The sequence below is a fragment of the Dipodomys merriami genome, unplaced genomic scaffold (genome assembly GCF_024711535.1).
Source record: "Dipodomys merriami isolate MVZ:Mamm:240054 unplaced genomic scaffold, mDipMer1.0.p SCAF_33, whole genome shotgun sequence".
Classification (NCBI taxonomy): Eukaryota; Metazoa; Chordata; class Mammalia; order Rodentia; family Heteromyidae; genus Dipodomys; species Dipodomys merriami.
This window is the reverse complement of record NW_027204826.1, coordinates 17,246,946-17,271,299: the sequence shown is the minus strand read 5'-3', so window position 1 is coordinate 17,271,299 and position 24,354 is coordinate 17,246,946. Positions and strand designations below refer to the sequence as shown.

General features: G+C 55.3%; 2 protein-coding genes across 9 annotated transcripts; one reads left to right on the top strand and one right to left on the bottom strand.

Annotated features, from left to right (window-relative positions):
• Positions 1-889: 889 nt before the first annotated feature.
• Positions 890-10,145, top strand: Rccd1 (RCC1 domain containing 1). 5 transcript variants are annotated; one of them, XR_011376590.1, is made up of 8 exons: positions 890-1,692; positions 2,167-2,533; positions 2,615-2,736; positions 3,611-3,703; positions 3,896-4,057; positions 4,388-4,656; positions 4,980-5,009; positions 5,243-5,276. XR_011376590.1 is itself a non-coding variant. In XM_070043298.1 (7 exons), the coding sequence occupies exons 1-7, from the start codon at positions 1,524-1,526 to the stop codon at positions 5,300-5,302; spliced, it is 996 nt and encodes a 331-aa protein (XP_069899399.1). In that variant the 5' UTR covers positions 893-1,523; the 3' UTR covers positions 5,303-5,386. The 5 variants fall into 5 exon arrangements, 2 of the variants coding, with proteins under 2 accessions (XP_069899399.1, XP_069899398.1); XR_011376589.1 differs by lacking the exon at positions 4,388-4,656 and adding an exon at positions 9,479-10,145 and having other exon boundaries at positions 905-1,692; positions 5,243-5,590; XR_011376591.1 differs by lacking the exons at positions 4,980-5,009; positions 5,243-5,276 and adding an exon at positions 4,761-4,957.
• Prc1 (protein regulator of cytokinesis 1) lies at positions 7,844-23,775 on the bottom strand. Of its 4 annotated transcripts, XM_070043295.1 has the most exons (15): positions 23,582-23,773; positions 19,916-20,048; positions 19,619-19,741; positions 19,137-19,370; positions 18,890-19,060; positions 16,703-16,852; positions 15,333-15,480; positions 14,403-14,539; positions 12,730-12,825; positions 11,334-11,480; positions 11,088-11,195; positions 10,510-10,620; positions 10,066-10,242; positions 9,730-9,771; positions 7,844-8,680 (listed from the first exon to the last, which is right to left on the bottom strand). In XM_070043295.1, exons 1-15 carry the CDS (start codon positions 23,590-23,592, stop codon positions 8,609-8,611), a joined length of 1,860 nt encoding a protein of 619 aa, XP_069899396.1. In that variant the 5' UTR covers positions 23,593-23,773; the 3' UTR covers positions 7,844-8,608. The 4 variants fall into 4 exon arrangements, with proteins under 4 accessions (XP_069899396.1, XP_069899395.1, XP_069899392.1 ...); XM_070043294.1 differs by lacking the exon at positions 9,730-9,771 and having other exon boundaries at positions 23,582-23,772; XM_070043291.1 differs by lacking the exon at positions 9,730-9,771 and having other exon boundaries at positions 11,088-11,480; positions 23,582-23,775.
• Positions 23,776-24,354: the final 579 nt, after the last annotated feature.

The following is a 24,354-nucleotide window of genomic DNA, read 5'->3' as shown; positions in this document are numbered from 1 at the left end:
GCCTTTTTTTATTTATTTTTTTTTTTTGCCAATCCTGGGGCTTGAATTCTGGGCCTGGGGGCTGTCCCTGAGTTTTTTGACTCAAGGCTCTACCACTTGACGCCACTTCCGCTTTTCTGGTGGTTACACTGGACTTGCCTGCTGGGGCTGGCTCAGAACCACCCTCCTCAGATCTCAGCCTGGTGAGTAGCCAGCTCCCCGCCTGTCAGGATGACGGCCCCGGCTCCCCGCCTGTCAGGATGACATGCCCGGCTCCCCGCCTGTCAGGATGATGGCCCCGGCTCCCCGGCTGTCGGGATGACATGCCCGGCTCCCCGGCTGTCAGGATGACGGGCCCGGCTCCCCGGCTGTCGGGATGACATGCCCGGCTCCCCGCCTGTCGGGATGACGGGCCCGGCTCCCCGCCTGTCAGGATGACGGGCCCGGCTCCCCGGCTCCCCGCCTGTCAGGATGACGGGCCCGGCTCCCCGCCTGTCAGGATGACGGGCCCGGCTCCCCGGCTGTCAGGATGACGGGCCCGGCTCCCCGGCTGTCAGGATGACGGCCCCGGGCCCGGCTCCCCGGCTCCCCGGCTGTCAGGATGACGGGCCCGGGCCCGGCTCCCCGCCTGTCAGGATGACGGCCCCGGCTGTCAGGATGACGGGCCCGGCGCTCAGCTTCAGTACTTATTTAATCTTGCAAGCTTTGGGTGACGCCCCCTCCCCGCGTGGGGTTTAGTGTGCGGACAACGCCCCAAGGCTTCCCTCCCGCGGAAAATCAGAAGCCGAGCCCTGGGGCGGGCGGCTCCGGAGTCCATTGGCCTAGTAGATGTGAGTGGCAGCGGCCCGGCCAATCAACCGAGGCGCCCTGGTGCGGCCTCTTCCTGGTTGGTCGTCAGTTTGCGCACAGCAGTACTCGGTTTCCGCTTCCCAGCCGGAAGTGAGCGCCGGAGCGTGCAGTCTCACAGGCTGCTGCGTCTCGCTCCTCAGCGGCTCTAGTCCCAGCCCCGCCGTCCTCTGGGGGTTTCGTTCCTCTTCAGACCGGTTCTCACTGGCTCAAACCCTCGCGCTGGTGCCGGAGCGGCGGCCGTGGTGAGGCGAGCCAGTCCGGGCCGCTCTGGGCCTGCGGCGGTGACGTCACCGCTCTCCGGTGATTAGCTGCGGGGAGGCCGCTGCGGCCAATGGCCGCCTGGCCCGGCGCGCGGCTCCTCCAACCTGGCGGCCGCTTGGGGCCGGAAGCTGCGCTCCGCGGACGCCGCTGGGCGTTCTGGAGTTTTCTCGAAGCTCCCTCGGAGGGCCTTGCCTGCGGGGTGGAGGCGCCGAGTCGAGACCAGAGACCCTTCCCCGGGGCTGCGCCCTCCGGCGTGGCGGGACGGCGTCGGCTCGCTTGTGCGGGAGCGTAGGCCCGCGGCGGCCCTGCCCGGGGCCGGCCGTCGTGGAGTCCGAGGCTGGGGAGTCTGCCGGGCGGGGCCTCGTCCGGGTGAACGGCCGGGCCGGGCGCCGCGCTCCCCGCCTTGGCCGGCGGCGTCCCCCGCGGCTCCGGACATGGCCGAGGGGCGGCCGGGGACGTGGTTTGGCTTCGGTTTCTGCGGCTTCGGGCAGGCGCCGGGCTCGGGGCGCGGGCCCGCGGCGCTCCGCACCCCCGAGCCGCTGCGGACGGGCGGCGACCTGTGCCGCGTGAGCGCGAGCTGGAGCTACACCGCCTGCGTGACCCGTGAGCGCCGGCCCGCCCGCGCCCCCCCCGCCGGCCCCCCGCCCGCGCCCCCCCCCGCCGGCCCCCCGCCCGCGCCCCCCCCCCCGCCGGCCCCCCGCCCGCGCCCCCCCCCCCGCCGGCCCCCCGCCCGCGCCCCCCCCCGCCGGCCCCCCGCCCGCGCCCCCCCCCCCGCCGGCCCCCCGCCCGCGCCCCCCCCGCCGGCCCCCCGCCCGCGCCCCCCCCCCGCCGGCCCCCCGCCCGCGCCCCCCCCCCCCGCCGGCCCCCCGCCCGCGCCCCCCCCCCGCCGGCCCCCCGCCCGCGCCCCCCCCCGCCGGCCCCCCGCCCGCGCCCCCCCCCCGCCGGCCCCCCGCCCGCGCCCCCCCCCCGCCGGCCCCCCGCCCGCGCCCCCCCCCCCGCCGGCCCCCCGCCCGCGCCCCCGGGGCGGCCGGGCGCGCCCGGTTCCTGCCCGACGCCCGCTTCCTGTCCCCCGCGCAGGTGGCGGCGGCCTGGCGTTGTCCGGCGCGGTGAGCGGCGCGGCGCACGGCTGCCGAGACGCGTGGGCCTCGGAGGAGCTGCTCGTGGTGCTGCGCGCGCGGCCGGGCCTGGCGCCCGAGCTGCAGGCCTGGGCGCCGCGGTCGGCGCTGCGCGGGGCGCCCCTGTGGGCCCAGAGCCTGGCGCCCGCGGCCGACGGCGAGCCCGGCGCGCTGCCCCTGCTGCCCGGCGCCCGCGCCTACGTGAGCCCGCGGCCGCCCTTCCGCTGCGCCCTGGCCCCCGAGCTGCGCGCGCGCCAGCTGCACCTGGGCGCCGAGCACGCGCTGCTGCTGGGCGCCGACGGCCAGGTGTTCTCCTGGGGCGGAGGCAGGTGAGGCCCTGCGCGCGCGCGCACACGCGGAGGGGCTTCTCCGTGAGCCGAGCCGCAGCTCATGCCCGGCCCCCTGCCCAGGCACGGACAGCTCGGCCACGGGACGCTGGAGGCGGAGCCGCAGCCGCGGCGGCTGGAGGCGCTGCACGGCCTGACCATGGTGGAGGCGGCGGCCGGCGGCTGGCACTCCGTGTGTCTGAGCGGTGAGTGGCTGTTCCGGCCGGAAGGCCCATGGCCGGCACCCTGGGCGAGGGTGGCGCGGACCCCAGCGCCGCGGGGGCCACGGGGTGCAGCCGGCTCCTGCTCCCGGAGCCCGGGCTGGCCTGGCACTGCTCACCCAGAGACCCCAGTTCATGGGTTAGGCTGGGAGCCAGATTCGATTCCCTGGTGGAAGCTCCCCTCCGAAGGTTCAGGAAAGGCATCTGCAGCCGAAGTGCCGAGGTGTGTCTGGCAAGGTGCCCTATCTTTAAGTCACCCCTTTGTGAGCCCCAGCCTGGCCCCTCTGTGCCTCAGTGGGGATGCTGTGTGAAGGGGGGACCCCGTCATCGTCTCCCTTCGGGACTACTGTAACGATTACGTGGCTGCCTTTGAAAAGCGCAGGCACTCCTGTAATCCCAGCAGAGGTGGCGTCAGGAGAAGCATGAGTTCAAGGCCAGTCCTGGGCTGTGAGAGGATGACCCAAAGTACCAGCAGGGTTTGGGTGGAACCCAGTGGCAGAGCCCCTGTCCACGGATTGCCAGAGCCTGGGCGCAGGAAGCGCACACATGAAAGCCCAGCCCAGAGGGGGTACTGTGTGCACAAGCTCAGCGCAGGGAGAGCGAGGTCAGAGCCGAGGATGCCGGGCCCATGGACAAGGAAAATGGAGGTCCAGCCAAGTGCAGTGTCAAGGCTCACTCCTGGAGTCCCAGCCACAGGGGAGGCCGAGGCAGAAGAGCCTGTTGATCCGCTGCCTGGCTGACTAGAAGGGAACCTAGGCGGAGATGAGGAGGCTGTGTTGCACACGGGAGGGGGGCGGTGGGCGGGCAGGTGGCGGGCTGGCTGTGCTTGTTGCCGAGGGCAGCGGCTCTTCTCTCACAGAGACCGGCGATGTTTACATCTGGGGCTGGAATGAATCAGGGCAGCTAGCGCTGCCCACCAGGAGGCTGGCGGAGAAGACAGCCCCCGGGGAAGGTGAGTGGCCCTACAGTGAGTCGTCCTGGGCTGTGAGCTGGGCCAGGCCACTGCACACAGGAGCGGGAGGCATCCCCGCCGGGGCGCGCACAGCAGCTCGGAGCCCCTGCAGCGAAGCCTGCCAGCCCTGTGGAACGAGGGAGTTCTGGTGCGCTCAGTGCTCTGCATCACTGTAACCGCGCTAAACCCTAGGAGGTGGAGATGGCGCCGACGCGAAGGGAGGAGCCAGTACTGAGGATGGAGCCCCGGCCACCTTCATAGCTGTCCAGCCCTTCCCCGCCCTACTGGACCTTCCCCTGGGCTCCGAGGCCATCAAGGCCAGCTGTGGGTCCCGGCACACGGCCGTGGTAACGCGTGAGTGGGGCTCGGGACGGGGCTGGAGGGCTGCAGAAAGGGGTGTGGCCGCCCAAAACATCACCCTCATTTTGCTTTTTTAACGTTGAGAATAATTCCGCCACGTGGTCTAGGCTAGCCTCACCCCCCGCGCTTCCTGGACCCTCCTGGGTGCTGGGAAGGTGACCCGCGTCCCCAGCCCCTGTGTGTGTGCATGCCAGAGCTGGGGTTTGCACCAGGACCTCACACTCGGCTTGCTACTTGGAAGTTCTCTTTAAGTAGAGTTGCCATTAAACAAAGCAGCTTGTAGCTGGGCGCTGGCAGCCCAAACCTGTAGTCCTAATTACTCAGGAGGCTGAGAGCTGAGGATCACAGTTCAGAGTCAGCCTGGACAAGAAAGTCCATGAGACTCATCGCCAACAAGCCACCAGAAAAGAAGAAGTGGTGCCGTGGCTCTACTACTCGAGCCACACCTCTGGTCTGGCATCCTACTGGCTCAAGTCTGGAGAACGTTCTGTCCGGGCAGGTGGACCTTAGTGCGCAGACCCGGCACTTGCTCTGTAGCCAGGCTGGCCTGATCTCACAGCACCCGGCCCCAGCCTCGGGTGCTGGGACTGCAGGTGTGTAATCACAGCCAGCCAACACATAAGTAATAGCTCCCAGCCTGTCGGGCCCAGAAGGTTCTTCCCTGTAGGAGGCTAACAAGGACATCTTCCGCACACAGGCACAAATGTAAAGCGTACAGCCCACTTCAGCAGCTGTGTGGTACGGGACGGTCCCCTGGTGCAGCTGGATCCTTTGCCAGCCCCGATGGGACAGTGGTCACGGGCCCGTGGTGCTCTGTGCAGCCTCAGATGGATTGGGCCTTGCTGGAGTGTGTAGGGCTGGGCCAGGCAAGGGTCCTGGGGCGCACAAGCAAGGGTCACTTTGTCTCTGCTTGCAGGAGCAGGGGAGCTCTACACCTGGGGCTGGGGTAAGTGAACACTGCTATGGTGTCCTTAAGGTGGGGACAGGACTGGACTGTGTGGGAGACTGACGCACAAAGACTCGCAGGCCACAGGCCGTGGGCTAAAAACAGGGCTGGGCACGTGTCCCCAGGAGGGTGCGGAGCTCTGCGCTGTCCAGGCAGCACAGCGGCCCAGGGAAGGGGCAGGGGAGGCGGGTGGGGGGAGCGGGGAGATGGCAGCGGCCCTCCTTCCACTTCAGGTAAATACGGACAGCTTGGCCACGATGACGGCGCCAGCTTGGACCAGCCCCGGCGGGTGAAGTACTTCGTGGACAACCAGCTCCACGTAAAGGCAGTCACGTGTGGGCCTTGGAACACTTATGTGTACACAGTGGAAAAGAAGAAGAGCTGACATCTGTGTGGGTGTACATCTGTGTTCTTTAAATCCCCTATAAAGAAGTGCACAAAGCAGACTAGTGTAGAAGGAACCTGCAGCTGCCACTCCATGCCAGCCACACGCACTCCTGCCACGTCTGCTGAGCATCAGGGTTCCCGGGATCTCTCTACTCTGGGGGCTGGCACGCCCCACCTTGGCGCTGCAGGCGATGGTGGGTACAGCCTGTGGGAGCCTCAGGTGCTTTGATTTCAGGCGTGAGCCACCTGCACCCATCCTAGAGGTGTCATTTGCTATATTTTCACTTAGAACTTTGCCACTGATTTTAGTTTGTGTGGCTTTAAGTAGCAGGTAAATGGATACTCTGTTCCAGCAGTGCTGAGTTTGAACTTGGGCCTTGCTCTGGCATGCCAGGCGCGCTCTGCCTCTATGCTTCTCTGAGTTGTATAACTGTCTACGTTGTGGCCTGGAACATTATATATATACATATGTGATATATATATATATATATATATATATATATATATGTGTGTGTGTGTATACATATATATGTATACATATACATATATGTATATATATGTACACATATGTGTATATATAATTAGTTCCCTACCCCCCCCCCCCAGTCCTGGGGCTTGAACTCAGGGCCTAGGCACTGTGTGTTCAAGGCAAGCACTCTACCACTTGAGCCACAAGCCAGTTTTCTGGTGGTTAATTGGAAATAAGAGTCTCATGCAGGGGCTGGGAAGGTGGCTCAGTGGTACAGTGCTTGCCTTGCATGGATGAAGCCCTCCCTCAGTGCCACATAAACAGGAAAAGCAGGAAGTGGTGCTGTGGCTTGAGTAATAGAGCACTAGCCTTGAGCTGAAGAGCTCAGGGACATTGCCCAGGCCCGAGTTCAAGAAAATCTCAGACTTTCCTGCCTGGCTGGTGTTAGGCCGCCTTCCTCTAAGCGCCACGCTGGCCATTTTAGTAGTTTTGAGATGAAAATGCACATCACATTTGCAGGTGAGGAAGTCCAGTACATCTGCGTGGCTTTGTTCATTGGTGATGGGAGTTGTTTTGGTTTGAGACAGGTGTCACATGTAGGCTGGGGTCTTATTTCAACCTCCCAAGTGCTGGGATTATAAGCATGTTCCACCACGCATGGCATGGCTGGGAACTTTTGTTGTAAAGTGTCTTTTCAGTTTTTATTTTCTGGCATAATTAGGTTTTTCCTTCCCGGGCTGGTTTTGAGCCACTTTCCTGAGATCTCAGCCTCCTGAGTTGCTAAAATTGTAGTTGTCGACCACAGGCCCCTGACTGGATGCGTTTTGGCTGCTTTTCCCCGAGGCTATTGCACATTTTATGGAATTGTTTTCCCGATTTTCCTGTCTGCTCATTGGTGTGCAGAAAAGCTACTGATGTTTGTGCGTTTGTTTTTTTTTTTTGGTCAGTCATGGGGCTGGAACTCTTGCGAGGCAGGTGCTCTACCAGGTGAACCACATCTCCAAACTTTGGTTCTTTTTAGCTGATATTGATATTTTCTTTCAATGACTCATGCCTGTTTCTTTGGATGATTTTTAACATTTGAATCTTACATTCTTTTCACATTTCTAGCTTTTATTATAGGACATCTGCATGCAATCAGCTGTGTGATAATGTAAGGTGTCTGGGCCTTTTTTGGGGGAGGGGAGGGAGTGGTCATGGGGCCTGAGCGCTGTCCCTCAGCTCTTCAGCTCAAGGCTAGTGTTCTGTTTCAGCCACAGCACCACTTGCAACTTTTTCTGCATGTGTGGTGCTGAGGAATCAAACCCAGGGCCTTATGCAAGGCAAGCCACCCTCCCAGCCCATTCTGGGGCCTGCACCTTTCCCTCCCCACCCCCTTTTTTTTGGTGTTAGTCCTGGGTCTTGAGCTCAGCTTGGGTGCTAACCCTGTTTTGTGCTTCAGGCTAGTGTTCTACCAACTGAGCCATAGCTCGACTTCCAGTTCTTGGTGGGTAATTGGAGATAAGGGTTTCCCAGACTTTACTGCCCAGGCTGGCTTTGAACTGCAGTCCTCAGCCTGTACCTAGGATTTCAGGGATTTCAGGCATGAGCCACAAGTGCTCAGTTCAGGAAGAAATGTTGGCCCCCTTTTTTTTTGTCAGTCGTGGGGCTTGAACTCTGGGCCTGGGCGTTGTCCCTCAGCTCTTCAGCTCAAGGCAAGCGCTCTACCACTTGAGCTACAGCGCCACTTCCGGTTTTCTGGTGGTTTATTGGAGATAGGAGTCTCACGGTCTTTCTTGCCCGGGCTGGCTTTGAACTGCGATCCTCAGTTCTCAGCCTCCTGAGTAGCTAGGATTACAGGCGTGAGCCACCAGCGCCCGGCGGCCCCTTTTTCTTGACAGGGTTCTCATGCATTGTCTGGAGTGGTGTCAGTGTCACAACTGTCCTGCTTCGGACCTCCCCTCCCCCCTCCAAGTATTGGCCTTACGGGTGTGTGCCATCATGCCTGATCCTTTTAAGGAAAATTGTGGGCATATAAAAATCATAAGCAAGTTTATGTCCTTGGTTTAGTCCACAGGCCAAACACCACAAATAACTGATTTGAGGAAAAGTGACATCACCACAATGTGTATTTTTGAAAGGTAAACTTTTATACATTTTAATTTAAAACGTGTATATATATCTATTAAAACAAGATTATATACCTCTCACTAGAGAGGCTGACATCATGGACCAGGTCAGCACAGGTCAGCCTTCGGGAAGCAGGTGGTGTGCTGACAGGAGTAGTGCAGGCAGGGCAGGAATAAATAGTAGTGCTGTGGGAGGGGCCCACCCCTGGGTGCAAGTGCAGGAACAGCTCCCTAGTGGTAGCGTGTGGAACGCTGCTGACTGCTGGGTGGAAGGGAGCGCTGAACCCACTGTCCAGGTGTGGCGTGCTACCTACCTCCCCCTCAGGAGACGGTGTGGTGACAGCAAAGGTGCCAGTAGCTACACAATTAGTCGAGTAAGTTGCTAATTATACAAGCTAACCAGAAAATTACTTCATGTACCTACGATAACAAGCTCTCGGTCATGCTCTAGTAGGAACAATGGCAGAAAAAGAAGTCCCAGATACTACATTTGTACGTGACCAGGTTTTTACAGGATCTTGGGTGAAACCTAGTCCTGTGGCCGTCCACTCACATCCCTACAACCTGTCTGGGTTCCCATGTTCATCACCAGTCCAGGAGTGGCAATGTAGAGCCGGCCACACGGTCAGCGCTCCTCAGGAGTGGATGTTAGTTGAATTGAGGATTCGAGAAGCAGCATCAGATTTGGAGGCTTTTGAGAGTTCCCGCTGTTGAAAAGCAAGTGATCTCAGGTTAGGACCGGCAGGTGCGGCCCTCACCCTCCACTAGGCAGCAGACTGAGCGCGTGCACACGCATGCTCCCGTTGATTGCCACAGCCGGGCATGCTCTTAAACTCCCCATTAGAAAACGCCTCTCCAAAGCTACATGATATGAGCCTGCTCAGGCTGTTTGTCTACCGACCGCTGGGGTGAGGGCCTTGAGGCCTGCTGGTGCTTTGTTCTCCTGCCTGAGCGCACCATGCAGACAGAGGAGAAAAGGCAGGAAGGACAATCGCGAGCAGTTAGTGTGAACATCGAAGACCGGCAGAGAGGCGGCGTGTTCAAGCCCTCCATCAGGGAAGTGAGCGGGCTCTGGCTGTGCCCTCCTGGCAATTTGCTCCCTACCCTGTAATGTGTGCCCCTCCCACCGGTGACCACATCTCAAGCGCAGTTAGGGTCAGCAAGGGAGGCAGCCTGGGCTTCACCGTCTCCCGTGGAGGGTGAGTGAGGCAGCCTGGGCTCCAGGGCTGGAGGCCGTGGAGACCAGTGTGGCACACACCTGTATCTAGTGCCCCACGTGTGCTTAGCCAGTGTGTTAGAGCTGAGCGAAGGCAGCCTCAGTAGACAGAACAGCCCCCAGCGCCGAGGGGTTAGTAGTGCGGACTCCGGCATAAGCAGCACCCAGGCCAAGAGCCTCAAGATCAGCAGCACACAGCTGGGGCCTCCCTCCCGTTGTCAGCACATCCCAGGTCTTTGATAACCACAGGTGGAGAGGGTGAAGGCTTTTCTTTTGTGTGTAATTACAGCTTCAGGGCTGAGACTGCCTGCCACTGAGTGGGGCTGAGAATGCAGTTGAGGTTTCCTTACTGCTCTGCCCATGCCAGCCGACGGCAAACGCGAGCCAGACACTCACCTTCTTTGTTCACCGTAAGCACAGTCACCTCCTTTGTGTAAAAAGCGTCTGTGGTTAGTGTACTCAGGCCCAGACGGGAGTGAAGGCAGATGACAGATGGGTTTGGAAAAGGGATGTGGGGCATGCGCGAATTGCTATACAGACCTGAAGCCCAACAGCAGAGCTGTCAGGGAGGGGCGGCTCCTTCTAAGAACAAAGAACGAGGACAGTTACCAAGAACTCCACACCAAGCAAGCACCAGGGCAGTGAAATGTGGTCTGTCTCCCTGCAGCCAGGGAGCAGTGTAGCTCAAGCAGGACCTGGTCTGCAGCCTTCAAGCCACCCATCCTCACCACCATCAAGGGAGGAAAGGAAGGGCTGGCCGGCTGGCCTCCAGGTTGCCTGTCCTGACCGAACAGCCTGGGAGTGCTTGGGAAGACGCCTACTGTGCCCCAACTGTGTGCTCCCCAGAGACTGGTAGAGTTTAGAAAAGTGAATTACCGCAAACTCGGAATAGGTGCTGGCAACAGAATTAACGCTGAAGTTGCGCTGCAGGGGGGCCGCGTCAGGGTACCCACCGCTCAGGAAGCTGCCGTTGAGCTCCACGTTCTCCTTGTTGGCCCCTTGCCTGCCAGCACGAGGCGTTTTCTTCCCGGAACAGGTAGAAGACATAACTGGCTGGAAAGACAGCCATAAATCACTTACACTGAATGCACAAAACCCCTACACTGCTCCGTGGACTTCTGGACATAAAGTCTCCCTGCACACTCACCCTGGCCGGCTTAGCAGAACCGCTCTGCCCTGCTCTCCTGAGTGTGTGACTGTACTGAGACTTGCTACGTGGGAGTGAGCCCAACCCAAGTTCAGCTTCCCCAGCACAGTGATCTGCCAACTCCACCTCTCGGGCCTCTGGGTGAATGTGAAGATGTCCTACAGTGTACTGACCTTGCTGCCAGGAGGAGGAAGTCGAGACATTGGGGAGCGGTACATCGTGCCCCCAAAGACGGGCCGAAGGCTGCTGTTGGGTGTAGCATTGGACATGGTGGTCGTGTTCAGCTAAGGAGAAGCAAAGATCCAAGCGTGAGAACGAGTGGGTGGGCAGGTGGGTCCCCCTGTGCCCAGGCCCGCCCCTGCAGCTGCTGCTGCTGCTCTAAACCCCAGAGATGAGGCGCCCCACGCAGGCCACTCCCTGCTACTTGAGCCACACCCAGCCCCAACTGCTTTACACTTTAGATTATTTTCAGTTCATTAATAGGAAAGCTGTCAGCAGCTGACAAGGAATCCTGCCTGTCCAGACCTATCAATGTAGTTAAGAGAAACATCTGAAGGGCTCTTCATCCTAACATGTTGGAAACCATTGGTCCCTAACTGCATTTAACCCAAGAACTTAAGCCGGCACACACTAGTGCTGGGGCTGGAACCCCCCCCACCCCCCCGCACCTTGACATGAAACTAGACTCGTGGGACAGAGAGCAGGGAGGCCACGCAGGGCCTTGGGGCCCGAGGGAGAACAAGGGCTTCACCTTGCGCACTTTGCCAGCTGTGTTGGGGGTGAGTCCTCTCCGCTTGGGTGTGCGGGGAGCGCTGCCGTAAAGCATCTCTGTCTCCGTCTGTTTCTTATTCTTTAATTGCTGTGTGGAAAAGTAAGGAGCAGCCATGGTGAGGCCCCAAAGACATCTCAGAACTTGGACTATGGGAGCTCTATTCAGGCCGCAGGCCCCGCCCTGCGCAGCAATGGGCCACCAACAACCACCTTCTCCACACATTACCCGCTCCTGCTTGGCTCGCTCTTTCTCCAGCTGATGTAGCTGCCACTGCTCCGCCACATAGTCCATGAAGTTCTTCCCATTCACCACAAATGACTGTGAATGCTCCTGTTCCCACATTTCAATCTGGGCCTTCAACTCCTCTTCCAGCTGAGACCAGAAACAAAGACGTGTTAATTACTTCAACTTTGGTGTGACCCCCAAATGACCCCCTAAAGAATGCATGTTGGCACAACGTCAGGACACTGGCCCACGTGGAGGAGGTCAGAAGTGACACTCAAGGTCAGGACGGTTCCTTCCCAGCACACTAAGGACACACTCACCACCTCAGGGTCTGAATACCAACGCTGTTCTTTGCCTGAGACAAAATCTTACTGCCCAGGCTAGCCTCACATTCACAGTGCTCCTGCCTCAGACTCCTGAATGCTGGGATGATAGGAGTGTTGTGCCAAGTCTGACTCAAACCAGTTTTTGATGCCTGAAGTGAGCATTCACTGGGAAGGTGAGCAGCGTTTTGAACAGGGGGATGAGCTGAACCATTTGGGGTGCAATATGGAGCTTGCACTTGTACCGGCTGCGAGAAAGTTACTTTCCAGCACCTGATTTCTGTAAAATCAGAACTATTATCTATCTCTAAGGAAAGTGACAGTTATAGGAATAAATAAAACACTATGAAATAGTTTCAGAAACGAATCAATAAATACGATGACTAAAAACAGTAATGAAGGGTCTGTAAGCGAGCCTGGTCTTCTTACAGGCTGACTTTGTGTCCAGCCTTCATGGCCCCCAGACCTCAGAATGTGACTGTCGGGAGAAAGGCTCTTTGAAAGGGGTTTGACGAAATGAGGCGGTCGAGACACAGCTGGAGTGAAGACAGGCTAGCTACAACACCTTCACTCACACTTCCAGAACAAAGACAAAGCTGGCATCCCTTGCGCAGCCCACCCAGTCTGTGGTGCTTGATCCCGCAGCTCTTGCAAATGGGTACACTCACACCGCAGCTGCCGTCCCACTTCAACTCCACCCAGTAGGCAGTCTCAGGGGGAAGGGGACACAGAAACAGGCCCGGAGGTAGAGCTCTGGCACTGTGTGAAGATAGATTTGATCCACACAACACACAAAAAAAATCAGAACAGCCGGGCGCTGGTGGCTCACGCCTGTAATCCTAGCTACTCAGGAGGCTGAGATCTGAGGATCGCGGTTCAAAGCCAGCCCGGGCAGGAAAGACCGTGAGACTCCTATCTCCAATAAACCACCAGAAAACCGGAAGTGGCGCTGTAGCTCAAGTGGTAGAGCGCTCGCCTTGAGCTGAAGAGCCGAGGGACAGCGCCCAGGCCCAGAGTTCAAGCCCCACAACTGACAAAAAAAAAAAAAAAAAAAAAAATCAGAACAGTGTTACCTTTGGGAGTGTTTTCTGGAGCTTGGCTCTCTGTTTTTCTTCTTTTAAAAGATTTCCTCCTCTGTTTGTAAATCGACTTGGATCTGACGCTTTTCTCTGTGAAAAGTATGAAATTCATTCATTCATTCATTCATTCATCGTGCCAGTCCTATAGACTGAGCCGAAGCCCGGTGCTGTCCCTGAGCTTTTTTTTTGCCACAGCTAGCACTCTACTTGGCCACAGCTCCATTTCTGGTTTGTTTTTTAGTTGTTGGTGGTGGTGATGTTGATTGAATTTAGAGTCATAAGGACTTTCCTGCCCAAGCTGGAAGATCTCATCTTCCTGAGTAGCTGGGATTACAGGTATGAGCCACCAGTCCTGACTGAAAAATACAGTTTTATTAGAATACAATCTAGATTAGATGGGCCAGTGGCTTCTGCTAGGATTCCTTGTTCTGATGAAACAGAACAGGTTAGAACATGGCTGAGCTCTGCAGCCCGTCTCCTCTCAGCAGTGAGCAGCACTGTGCCCCTCCCCCAAGCCAGGGGACCTCCCAGCCATGGGCACAGCCACCCACTGGTGTACAAGAACACGAGTTCCTTTTCATCTAAAAAGGAAGTCACGCCGGGCGCCGGTGGCTCACGCCTGTAATCCTAGCTACTCAGGAGGCTGAGATCTGAGGATCGTGGTTCAAAGCCAGCCCAAGCAGGAAAGACTCTGAGACTCCTATTTCCAGTAAACCACCAGAAAACCGGAAGTGGTGCTGTAGCTCAAGTGGTAATGTGCTTGCCTTGAGCTGAAGAGCTGAGGGACAGCGCCCAGGCCCAGAGTTCAAGGCCCAGGACCGACAAAAAAAAAAAAAAAAAGAAGTCACAAGTCAGCAGCAGCCCGCCATGTCCGTGACTGTGCTCCATCCCTGGCTTCCGCTTAAATACAAAATACTTTCATTAGATTACATTGCTTATAAATCAAGTACTACTAAAAAATGGGAGAAGACTATAAATCATTTTTGACTTTTGGAAATCAAATGTGAAAGAATTATTTCCCTTCCAGATATCAGAAGCCTGGTAAAGAACAAAGGAAACGGATTTTTTGTGTGTTCCAGTACTCAGGGCCTGTGTTTTGTTTTTTTTGGTCGATCATGGCGCTTAAACTTGAACTCTGCCTGGGCACTGTCCCTCAGCTCTTCAGCTCAAGGCGAGCTCTCTACCACTTGAGCTACAGCGCCACTTCTGGTTTTCTGGTGGTTTATTGGAGATAAGAGTCTCACGGTCTTTCCTGCCTGGGCTGGCTTTGAACCGTGATCCTCAGATCTTAGCCTCCTGAGTAGCTAGGATTACAGGCGTGGGCCACTGGTGCCCGGCTGTGGGCCTGTTTTTTTGATCAAGGCTAGCACTCTACTACCTTGAGCAACAAGCTTTACTTCTGGCTTTTTTTTTTTTGGCAGTTCATGGAGAAGAGTCTCACAAATTTGCTGCCTGGCTGGCTTCAAACAGTGATCCTCAGATCTTAGCCTCCTAAGTAGCTAGGATTACAGGTGTGAGCCACTAGTGCCCAGCTTTCCTTTTTTTGTTTTTTTGAGACAAGGTCCATGTTGGCCTAGAATTCACAATCCTCCTGCCTTACCTGGGGTCAGGGCATGCTTTATTAATGCTTCATTTCACTCTGGAAAAAACAGAAATTAGGAAAGTACCTCAAATTCTAAGAAGAGCCTCCAGCTCTCTTCCCACTTATGAACACCTTCAAAGAGTTCCTTGTGAGCCTCATAGTAGTTTTTTAACCGTACAACCTCAGCATCATGTTGCTGCAGCAGGTTTTCTGTAAAATTATCTGCAACAGACACACCCAGCAGTTTAAAATCGAGTAGCTAGATAGTAGAGCTCTTGCCTAGCCTGGATGACATCCTGCTTTCTAAACCCATCACCACAAAAAACAAAACAAACAAAAGCCAGACATGATTAGCTGCCAGGGACTGAAAGGATTCTCTAAAATCTGTCCATCTCCTGTCTTGTCTTAGGGTTCTTTCATATTCTTTCTTTCTGCCTTGCTTAGACAACAGAAGCATGGGTCAGGGAACTGCCTCAATTTGAACTGTTAAGTTCAACTCGTAGTGACCTGGAGTTCCAGGGGCTTTGTGAGTTAGACTTCTTTGGGCTCAGACTTCTTTGGGTGCAGACATATATTTACCTGCTGTATGCCTCCAGGTTAGGCTGCTACAAACAAGAAGCCTAAGGCCCTGAATTCAAACCCAGCACTGGGAAATAAAACCCAGTCAAAATGTACTTAATGTTCTTATGTCTTTTTTTTTTTGGTCGGTCATGGGGCTTGAACTCTGGGCCTGGGCACTGTCCCTCAGCTCTTCAGCTCAAGGTGAGCACTCTACCGCTTGAGCCACAGCACCACTTCTGGTTTTCTAGTGGTTCATTGGAGGTAAGGGTCTCACGGACTTTCCTGCCCAGGCTGGCTTTGAACTTAGCCTACTGAGTAGCTAAGATTACAGGCGTGAGCCACGGGCACAAGGCTAACAGATTTCTGAGAGTTGGGTAAGTCTATTCAGAAAAGGAAACAATTTTCTGGTGAAGATTTGGGCTTACAACAGTCAGTGAGCAGACCATGAACTCACCAGCATAGTAGGGGGAAAAAGCCTGTCTCTGCTCCAGGCTGTAAAAACACTGGTCCCAATACTGAGCCACTTCTGCTCGAATCGCCTCAATCACTTTCTTCAGGTTTTGCATTTTTAACTCTTCTAACCGATCCACTTCTAATTGCAGCTGAAAAAAACATGAATTAAATGTGGTCAGCATATTTTTTATTTTCATGGAGATTTATAGAAGTTTCTCCTTGTTTTAAATAAAATGACAACACAAAGCCACAGAAGTAAATCAACATAATTAGTAGTAATGACATATATAGAAGGCAGAAATCTAAGAAGATAAAAAGCAGCAGCTAAGGTGCCTGTCATCCTAGCTGCTCAGGAGACTTAAGACCTGAGAATCGCAGTTCAAAGCCCAGGCAGGAAAAGTCCTTGAAACTCTTTTTTTTTTTTTTTGTCGGTCGTGGGGCTTGAACTCTGGGCTTGGGCGCTGTCCCTCAGCTCTTCAGCTCAAGGCGAGCGCTCTACCACTTGAGCTACAGCGCCACTTCCGGTTTTCTGGTGGTTTATTGGAGATAGGAGTCTCACGGTCTTTCTTGCCCGGGCTGGCTTTGAACCGCGATCCTCAGATCTCAGCCTCCTGAGTAGCTAGGATTACAGGCGTGAGCCACCAGCGCCCGGCTCCTTGAAACTCTTATCTCCAATAAACCACCAGAAAACCAGAATTGGTGCTGTGACTCAAGTAGTGAACACTAGCCTTGAGCTGAAGGACTGAGAGACAGTGCCCAGACCCAGAGTTCAAGCCTCACAACCGACAAAACAACAACAAAAACAAGCAGGCCCTCTTTTTTTTTTTTTTTTGGTCGTGGGGCTTCAACTCTGGGCTTGGGCACTGTCCCTGCACTCTTCAGCTGAAGACTAGCACTCTACCACTTGAGCTACAGCGACACTTCCAGGTTTCTGGTGGTTTTTTGTTTTTTTTTTTTTGGTCCAGTCGTGGGGCCTGAACTCTGGGCCTGGGCGCTGTCCCTCAGCTCTTCAGCTCAAGGCTAGCGCTCTACCACTTGAGCCACAGCGCCACTTCTGGCTTTTTTCTTTTTGCTTATGTGGTGCTGAGGAATCGAACCCATGGCCTCAGGCATGCAAGGCAAGCGCTCTACCACTGAGCCAACTTCCCAGCCCTCTGGTGGTTTTTTGGAGATAGGAGTCTCCAGGTCTCTTCTGCCCAGGCTGGCTTTGAACTGCGATCTTCAGATCTCAGCCTCCTGAGTAGCTAGTATCACAGGCAAGAGCCACCAGCCCCGGCAAACAGGCCATCCTTTGCTGTTCCCCAATGTAGAAGGTGGGGAGGACATCTTACAGAAGAAAGACTGTTATACAATACCCACTACGTTTCTTACCGCTTTCCTGATCTTGGCCTTTGAGCCGGTCATAAAAGTATCCATGGCTTTTCTCTCCTCTTCAGGTATCTGCAGTCTGTCCCAGAGCTCTCGGATTTGCCCACGTAGCCCCTCACACAATGCTTCATTCTGTGACTTGCGCATTTCCAGCTATAGCAAGAAAAAGCACTACGTGAGAACACTCACATAGACTGGCCTTCTGGCCCTCCCAGGAAAAAGTGTAGATTCTCACAGAGAGGAAGTTCTATCACCTGTTTTTTTGTTTATGTGCCAGTATGGGGGCTGGCACTTAGGATCCGTCCCTTAGCTTTTTCATTCAAGGCTGTTGCCCTATCAGTTGAGCCACAACTCTACTTCTGGTTTTTTGGTGGCTAAGAAAAAGAACCTCATGGACTTTCCTGCATGGACTGGCTTCCAACTGAGATCCTTAGATCTTGGCTGAGCACTAGGATTCCATGCATGAGCCCTTGGCACCAATCTTTTTTTTTTTTTGGGTCCGGTCGTGGGGCCTGAACTCTGGGCCTGGGCACTGTCCCTCAGCTCTTCAGCTCAAGGCTAGCGCTCTACCACTTGAGCCACAGCACCACTTCCGGCTTTTTTTCTTATGTGGTGCTTGGGAATCGAACCCAGGGCCTCATGCATGCAAGGCAAGCACTCTACCACTGAGCCACCTTCCCAGCCCCTTCTACGCAGTTCTAAAAGACATGATTGGGTGCCTCTGAACACAACCTGTAAGGCTGTCAGGATTTAAGATTAGAATTCAGATTTTGAGTTGAACTTTTTTTTCCCATTTAACCCTTAGTTCAGATAGCTGATAATACTTCATTTGAAATTTCAACTGAATGTTACACATTTAATAGTTCTTATCTATATACAAATTGAGGGTTTGTTTTAGAGGAACTGATGTTTAAATTCAGGGACATGCGCTCTGCTAGACAGGTGTTTTAAAACTTGAGCCATGCTAGGAATATAGCCATGCTATGGATATGGATATACATGAATACAGTGGTACTCAGGTTCAAGATTTGGGTTTAAGGGCTGGGAAGGCGGCTCAGTGGTATAGCACTTGCCTTGCATGCCAGAGGCCCTGGGTTCAATTCCTCAGCACCACAAAAGCAAAAAGAAAAAAGCCGAAAGTGGCGCTGTGGCTCAAGTGGTAGAGCGCTAGCCTTGAGCTAAAGAGCTGAGGGACAGGGCCCAGGCCCAGAGTTCAGGCCCTACGACCAAACCCCCCCCCCCCCCAAAAAAAAGACTGAAGAAGCGGTTGGGAAAGTGGCTCAGTGGTACAGTGCTTACCTTGCATGCATGAGGCCCTGGGTTCAATTCCTTAGCACCACATAAGCAGAAGAGGCCGGAAGTGGCACTGTGGTTCCAATGGTAGAGTGCTAGCCTTGAGCCGAAGAGCTCAGAAACAGTGCCCAGGCTGAGTTCAGGCACCATGAAAGATTGAAGAAAAAGCTAGTCTGACACTCAAGGCTTATGCCTATAATCCTGCTACTTAGGAAGCTGAGATCTGGAGGATTTCATCAAGGCTAGCCTATGCAAAAAAGTTTCCTAAACTCCATCTCCAAAATGAGCAGCTGGAAGCAAGATGGAAGCAGGGCTCAGGCAGTGGCATATGTAAGCAAGTATAAGGCCAAGTTCATTTTTTTTAATATTTTTATTATAAAGGTGACATACAGAGGGGTTATGGTTACATAAGTCGGGTAATGCACAATACCACTTAAAAAAAAAAAGAGTTGGCTGGGCACTTGTAGCTTACACCTGTAATCCTAGCTATTAGGGAGGCTAAGATCTAAAGATCGTGACTCAAAGCTAACTCAAGAGGAAGACAAACCCAATCAACATCTCCAGTTAACCAGGAAAAAGTCATGCGTGAAGCTGGGTTCTGGTGGTTTAGACCTGTAAATCCAAGCTGAGATCTGAGCATCATGATTTGAAGCCAGCCTGGGCATACAAATCAGGATAGACAAATCCAGAACACTCATCTCCAACTAATCAGCAAAAAGCCAGAAGTGGGAGTGTGGCTCACGTGGTATACAGCCTTAAGCAGAAAAGTACCCAAGCCTTGCATGCAAGCCCCAGGGCCTGCATATGCACACATGCACACAGTCATTTTTCCCCAGCACCCCACCCACACCCACATCAGTGAGACCTCAGACCATGTGCATCTTGAGAGAACATCACCTGTTGCAGCAGCTTCTGTAGGGTTGCTATGTTCTCCAAAGACAAACAGAAGGCATCTTCATCTTCACACACCACATCTCTTTCGAAGCTAGTGTCTGGAGTGTGTTCCAGTTCTTCCATACACAGGATGATTTGTCTCTTTATGTTGACAAACTCCTCATGTCTAGAGTTCTGCAAAACAAATCTCTTATAAGATACCTAGAGGAAGGCCAGCTGGAGATGGAGGTGCGGCAGCAAGCAAGTATACCTTTGTTTGTCGCAGAGCTGTCACATGTTTCCTCAGCTGGTTCAGGTCTTCTATGCTGGGAACCAGCATGCTATCAATGTCATAAGGTGGCAAGCAAAGAATCTCGCACAGCTCTTGATCTTGTTCTGTAAGTAGCTTCAGTTCCTGTTTTCTGTCCTTCTTCTGCTTCCTCATTAATTCTACCTGCGTGCGCAAGTCTTTCTCTAGCTGTAAGATAGTTACTTCTCCTTCCTCCTATTTAAGATAATGTACCTCTGTTAGGAGACTTCCTGCCTGGGCTGGATTCAAACTCTTCAGTAGCTAGGACTACAGGCATGAAGCACTAGGGCCCGGCTTGGAACTAATTAGCCATGCAGCCTGTCTTCCCCTCATCCCATGCTAGCACCATCCTTACAGGGAAGCCTTCTGTCTGCAGTCCCAAAACAATACTTCCCCTAAATGCAGGCTGCATTTTCTGAGACCTCTGCTGTGGGCTGACGTACCTGGAAAGGCTCTACACGTAACTCACTGCACAGGGTGTTTAGCTCTTTCTGACAAACAGATATGCTTTTGATAAGCCTCTCTTTCAGGCTCTCCTCTTCAGCAATCATCCTATCCAGGAGATCCTATAAAAGAAAAAACAGCTCATAAAAGTTTGAGACCTCAACACCAAAACCTTGGTAATTCCAAAATTTCTAGAAAGTACTTAAAAACAAAACCCACGTGCAGCTGATTAGAAGTCATCTCCGTTCATTCTGGGGAGACACGGATGCCCTTCCAGCACAAGGCTCTCGACTCACCTTGATATGCTTCTTCACCACCTCCGTTCTTTGCAAGCGCTGGTCTTCTGGAATCCCAATCAGCTCCCATATCTCCCGAAGGTCTATTAGGGCTTTCTGGAGACAGACGACGGACTCCTCGGCCAGCACTTCACTAATACACAAAAAAAAAGAAATACCTTTCTTAGCCGGGCATCGCTGGCTCACGCCTGACATCCTAGCTACTCAGGAGTCTGAGATCTGAGGATTGCGGTTCAAAGCCAGATCAGTAAGAAAGTCCATGAGACTTACCTCCAATTAACCACCAAAAAATTGGAAGTGGTGATGTGGCTCAACTGGTAAAGTGCTCACCTTGAGACAGTGCCCAGGCCCCAGCGTTCAAGCCCCATGAACGAAGGGGGGGGGGAGCCCCAAGACCAGTGCATGTGCACGCGCACACAAAGCTATTTATTGCTGGTAAGAATCTACCAAAAGTTCGGACTGGGAAGGTGGCTCAGTGGTAGAGTACTTGGCCTTGCATGCATGAGGCCCTGGGTTCGATTCCTCAGCACCACATAAGCAGGAAAAAAAAAACCCAGAAGTGGTCCTGTGGCTCAAGTGGTAGAGCGCTAGCTTTGAGCTGAAGAGCTGAGGGACAGCGCCCAGGCCCAGAGTTCAGGCCCCACGAAAGGACCCCCCCACCCAAAAAAAAATAAGAATCAACAAAAAGTTATCAGAAGCAGGACAAGCCAAGCACAACAAGCAAAATGTATATTTCTGCTCATATGGAAGCTAAACTTAAAAGACACACATAGCAGGGCACCAGTGGCTCACGCCTATAATCCTAGCTACTCAGGGGGCTGAGATCTGAGGATCAAAGCCAGCCCAGGCAGAAAAGTCCATGAGACTCTTATCTCCAATAAACCACTAGAAAACCGGAAGTGGCACTGTGGCTCAAGCGGTAGAGCGCCTGCCTTGAGCTGAAGACCTGAGAGACAGCTCCCAGACCCAGAGTTCAAGCCCCATGACCCACAAAAAAAAAAAGACACATATTTGTGGATTCATATCTATGTACACACATAATTACATGTGTAGATAAACATACAACATGAATCTGAGGGACTACGATGGAGAAGGACAAGGGAAAAGGGGTAAATAACACTGAACTAAATACTGCATTAAAAAAACAGCTAGCAATTACTATTTTTTGTTCCCATTTTGTGGCAATACCTGGGCTTGAACTCTGGGCCTCGGTGCTGTTCCTTAGCTTTTTCACTAAAAGCTCGTGCTCTACCACTTGAGTCACACCTCACTTGAGGTTTTCTGTGGTTAACTGGAGATAAGAGCCTCAGACTTTCCTGCCCAAGTGGCCTGGAACCTCAATCCTCAGATCTCAGCCTCCTTAGTAGTTAGGATTACACGTGTGAACCACCAGCACCCAGCTTTTGCTCTTATCCTTAAATTACGAAGAGTAGCCCAAAGAATGGCTAAGTTAAAAAGCATCAGGTGCTGGTACAGTATATAAACTAGTACAATCATTGAAAAAACTGTTGGGAGTGTCTGCAGTTCAACTTCTATGTATGAACGTGAGGAAATGCACACTGTTCACAGCACTTAACTGCTTAGAACAGCATGGAAGTTATCAAGCCTAGGTGTCTGCAAACTCAATGCATCAACCACACCACCTTTCTACAGCAGAGTAATACAATGAGCTCAACACTATTCTGAACCATGTCAACTGAAAGAAGCGAAATGCATACACAGTACCGTATGGCTCCCCCTTAGGGAATTCTAACTAAACATGTAAAATAAGGTAGTTTTATTGTGTGGAAATTATATTTCAAATCCAACAACAACAAAATTTAGGAGAAACTCAATGGGAGGAGAAACACATTGAATGAGCAAGAGGCCAGACAAGCCAGGGTGATCAATGCAACCTGGTTGATGTTAAGTTCAAATCTAGACAGGGGCCAGAGGCTAATACAGGTAAGTCCTAGCTACTTAAGAGGCTGAGATTTGGGGATTGTGGTTCCAAGCCAGTCCAGGCAGGAAAATCCATGAGACTTTATCTCCAGAAAAAGCAAGAAGTGGTGCTAAGGCTCAAGTGGTAGGTAGAGCACTAGTCTTGAGAAGACGACTCAGGAATAGTGCCTAGGCCCTAAGTTAAAGCCCCAGGATGCACAGCAAAAGATAAAATAAAAATCGTTGTACAGTTCCTGTATATGAATTATACAGGATTGTATCTTAAAGCTGTCATTAAAAATAGCCAGCATTTGTTGCTGTTTTTGTATTTTGTTCATCTGTCTTTGGGAAGGTAAGGAGAGGCACAGAAGTGGAGGGACAGAGCTGGGGAATGTTGGGAGCCAAAAGTTGAGTCTCTCAACATAATAGGCTTAACTATCTCACTGGAACATCTTGAGGCTGAGTTTACAGAATCCCACCTTTTCACCATGCCCTAAGTAAACACTCTGCAGCTGCTAAAGAGCGACCACCTTTTCACCTTGCCCTAAGCAAACATCCTACAGCTGCTTCGGCCAATGAAGAAGCTTCCTTAACGGCCAATGAAAAAGCTTCCTTATTCCAAGCATATAAATACAGCTGTGTGAAAAATAAAATTTAGCAGCAGCAGCTTGATCAGAATCCCTGTCTTGCTGTCATTCTTCGTGTCTCTTGTGCCTTCATTCCTTCTCGCTTAGGTTCACTGCCCTCGTTGACGTCCTGACAGGGGAAGGGGTGACACTGGCTGCACCTGACACCACCTCTAAAACAGCAACACTGAGGCCACTTGCAGCCATCACCGTACACTTCACTTGCCTTTGCAGCGGAACCATTCCCTCGTACCCCATTCCAGAGACCAGCATTTGGAAAAGCCGGCCGGGGGCGTGGCCCCAGAGCAGAGCAAGACCTGACCACACCCGGGCAAGACCTGACCAGCACGAGCCACAGGGCACGGGCACCCGCACCCCACAGCGCCCTGCGGACGCCAAGACCCCACAGCGCCTGGGGACGCCAAGACCCCACAGCGCCTGGGGACACCCCTCCAACGCCCCACAGCGCCCTGGGGACGCCAAGACCCCACAGCCCCTGGGGACACCCCTCCAGCGCCCCACAGCGCCTGGGGACGCCAAGACCCCACAGCCCCAAGGGGCTTCTGGACGCCTGCACGGCCAGCACGGGAGTCGCCGCGCTGTTGGCAGAGGCCGCGGCCCGCGAACCCGAGCCGCCGCGGCCCAGAGGCTCCGCCCGGGATGAGCGGCCCCGCCGTCGCCCGCCCGGCCGCCCGGCCCTGCGCCCAGCCCCCGCCGCGGCCCCGGCCTCGCCCCTGCGCCCAGCCCCCGCCGCGGCCCCGGCCCCGGCCTCGCCCCTGCGCCCAGCCCCCGCCGCGGCCCCGGCCCCGGCCTCGCCCCTGCGCCCAGCCCCCGCCGCGGCCCCGGCCTCGCCCCTGCGCCCAGCCCCCGCCGCGGCCCCGGCCCCGGCCTCGCCCCTGCGCCCAGCCCCCGCCGCGGCCCCGGCCCCGGCCTCGCCCCTGCGCCCAGCCCCCGCCGCGGCCCCGGCCCCGGCCTCGCCCCTGCGCCCAGCCCCCGCCGCGGCCCCGGCCCCGGCCTCGCCCGCCCCCGCCCCTCCCGCCGCGGAGGCCCGGCGCCGGCGGCCCCCGACCCCGCGGAGCGCCCGTTCCCTCAGCGAGCGTGGCTCCCCACCGCCCCACACCTTCTCCTCATGGCGGACGCTCCACGCAGCCGGGTCCCGACCTAGGCTCCTCCACACGGACCGACAGCGCCAGACACAGCCAGCGCCGATGAGCTCGCTTCGCGGCGGAGGACAGCGCTAGGAAACTACTCCGCGAGCCGTTGCGCCCGGCAGAATTTCAAACCCAGCGGAAAGGCGGAGCGGCGCTGCGATTGGCGCGGCGTTCCGTCAGTCTTCACAGAACCCGCAATGGCCCCGCCCCTCCGGCGTGCGAGGCGACGGCGCAGTGAGGACTCGGCCCGAGAGAGCCCGCGCTCCTGGCGGGGCCGCTGGAGGACGGAGTGCGCGTGCGCACGTCTGCGTGGCAGCGCACGTCCTGGAGCGGGGAATCCCCGGGGTCCAGGACCGCGCCCGAGCCCCGCCGGCTCCGGTGAAGAGAGGGAGCGCTTCCCGCAGCGGCCGCGGAGGGGCCGAGCCGGGGCCGCACTGGCGGAAGCCCGGGGAGCCCGGAGAGCGCCGTCCCGGGCTCCAGACGGGCATCGCCGGAGGGAGCCCGCAGACTCGGGGGCCTGCGACGGCGGGGCCGGGGCCTTCCGGGTCGCGGGCCGCCCTCCCCGCCGCGCGCGGCCCCGGGTCCCGCCCGCCCCCCCCCGCCGCGGCGTCTCCCAACGCGCGTCCCTGGCACAGCGCGGTGCTGACAAACCGCAGTTGGTTTGTACCGTGGCATTTTTATCACGTGAACTTGCGGGTCCGACAGGACACCCGTGACACCTCAGACCCCGACCGGCCCTCGA

Bases quoted from the DNA above. Each gene is read 5' to 3' on its own strand.
- Rccd1 (XM_070043297.1), top strand. From the start codon at position 1,524: ATGGCCGAGGGGCGGCCGGGGACGTGGTTTGGCTTCGGTTTCTGCGGC. The intron at 2,534-2,614 runs GTGAGGCCCTGC...CCCCCTGCCCAG, and splicing joins TTCTCCTGGGGCGGAGGCAG to GCACGGACAGCTCGGCCACG. The intron at 5,010-5,242 runs GTAAGTGAACAC...CTTCCACTTCAG, and splicing joins GCTCTACACCTGGGGCTGGG to GTAAATACGGACAGCTTGGC.
- Prc1 (XM_070043291.1), bottom strand. The intron at 19,742-19,915 runs GTGAGTCGAGAG...TTTCTTTTATAG, and splicing joins TGGTGAAGAAGCATATCAAG to GATCTCCTGGATAGGATGAT. The intron at 19,061-19,136 runs GTATACTTGCTT...TTTGTTTTGCAG, and splicing joins CAGCTCTGCGACAAACAAAG to AACTCTAGACATGAGGAGTT.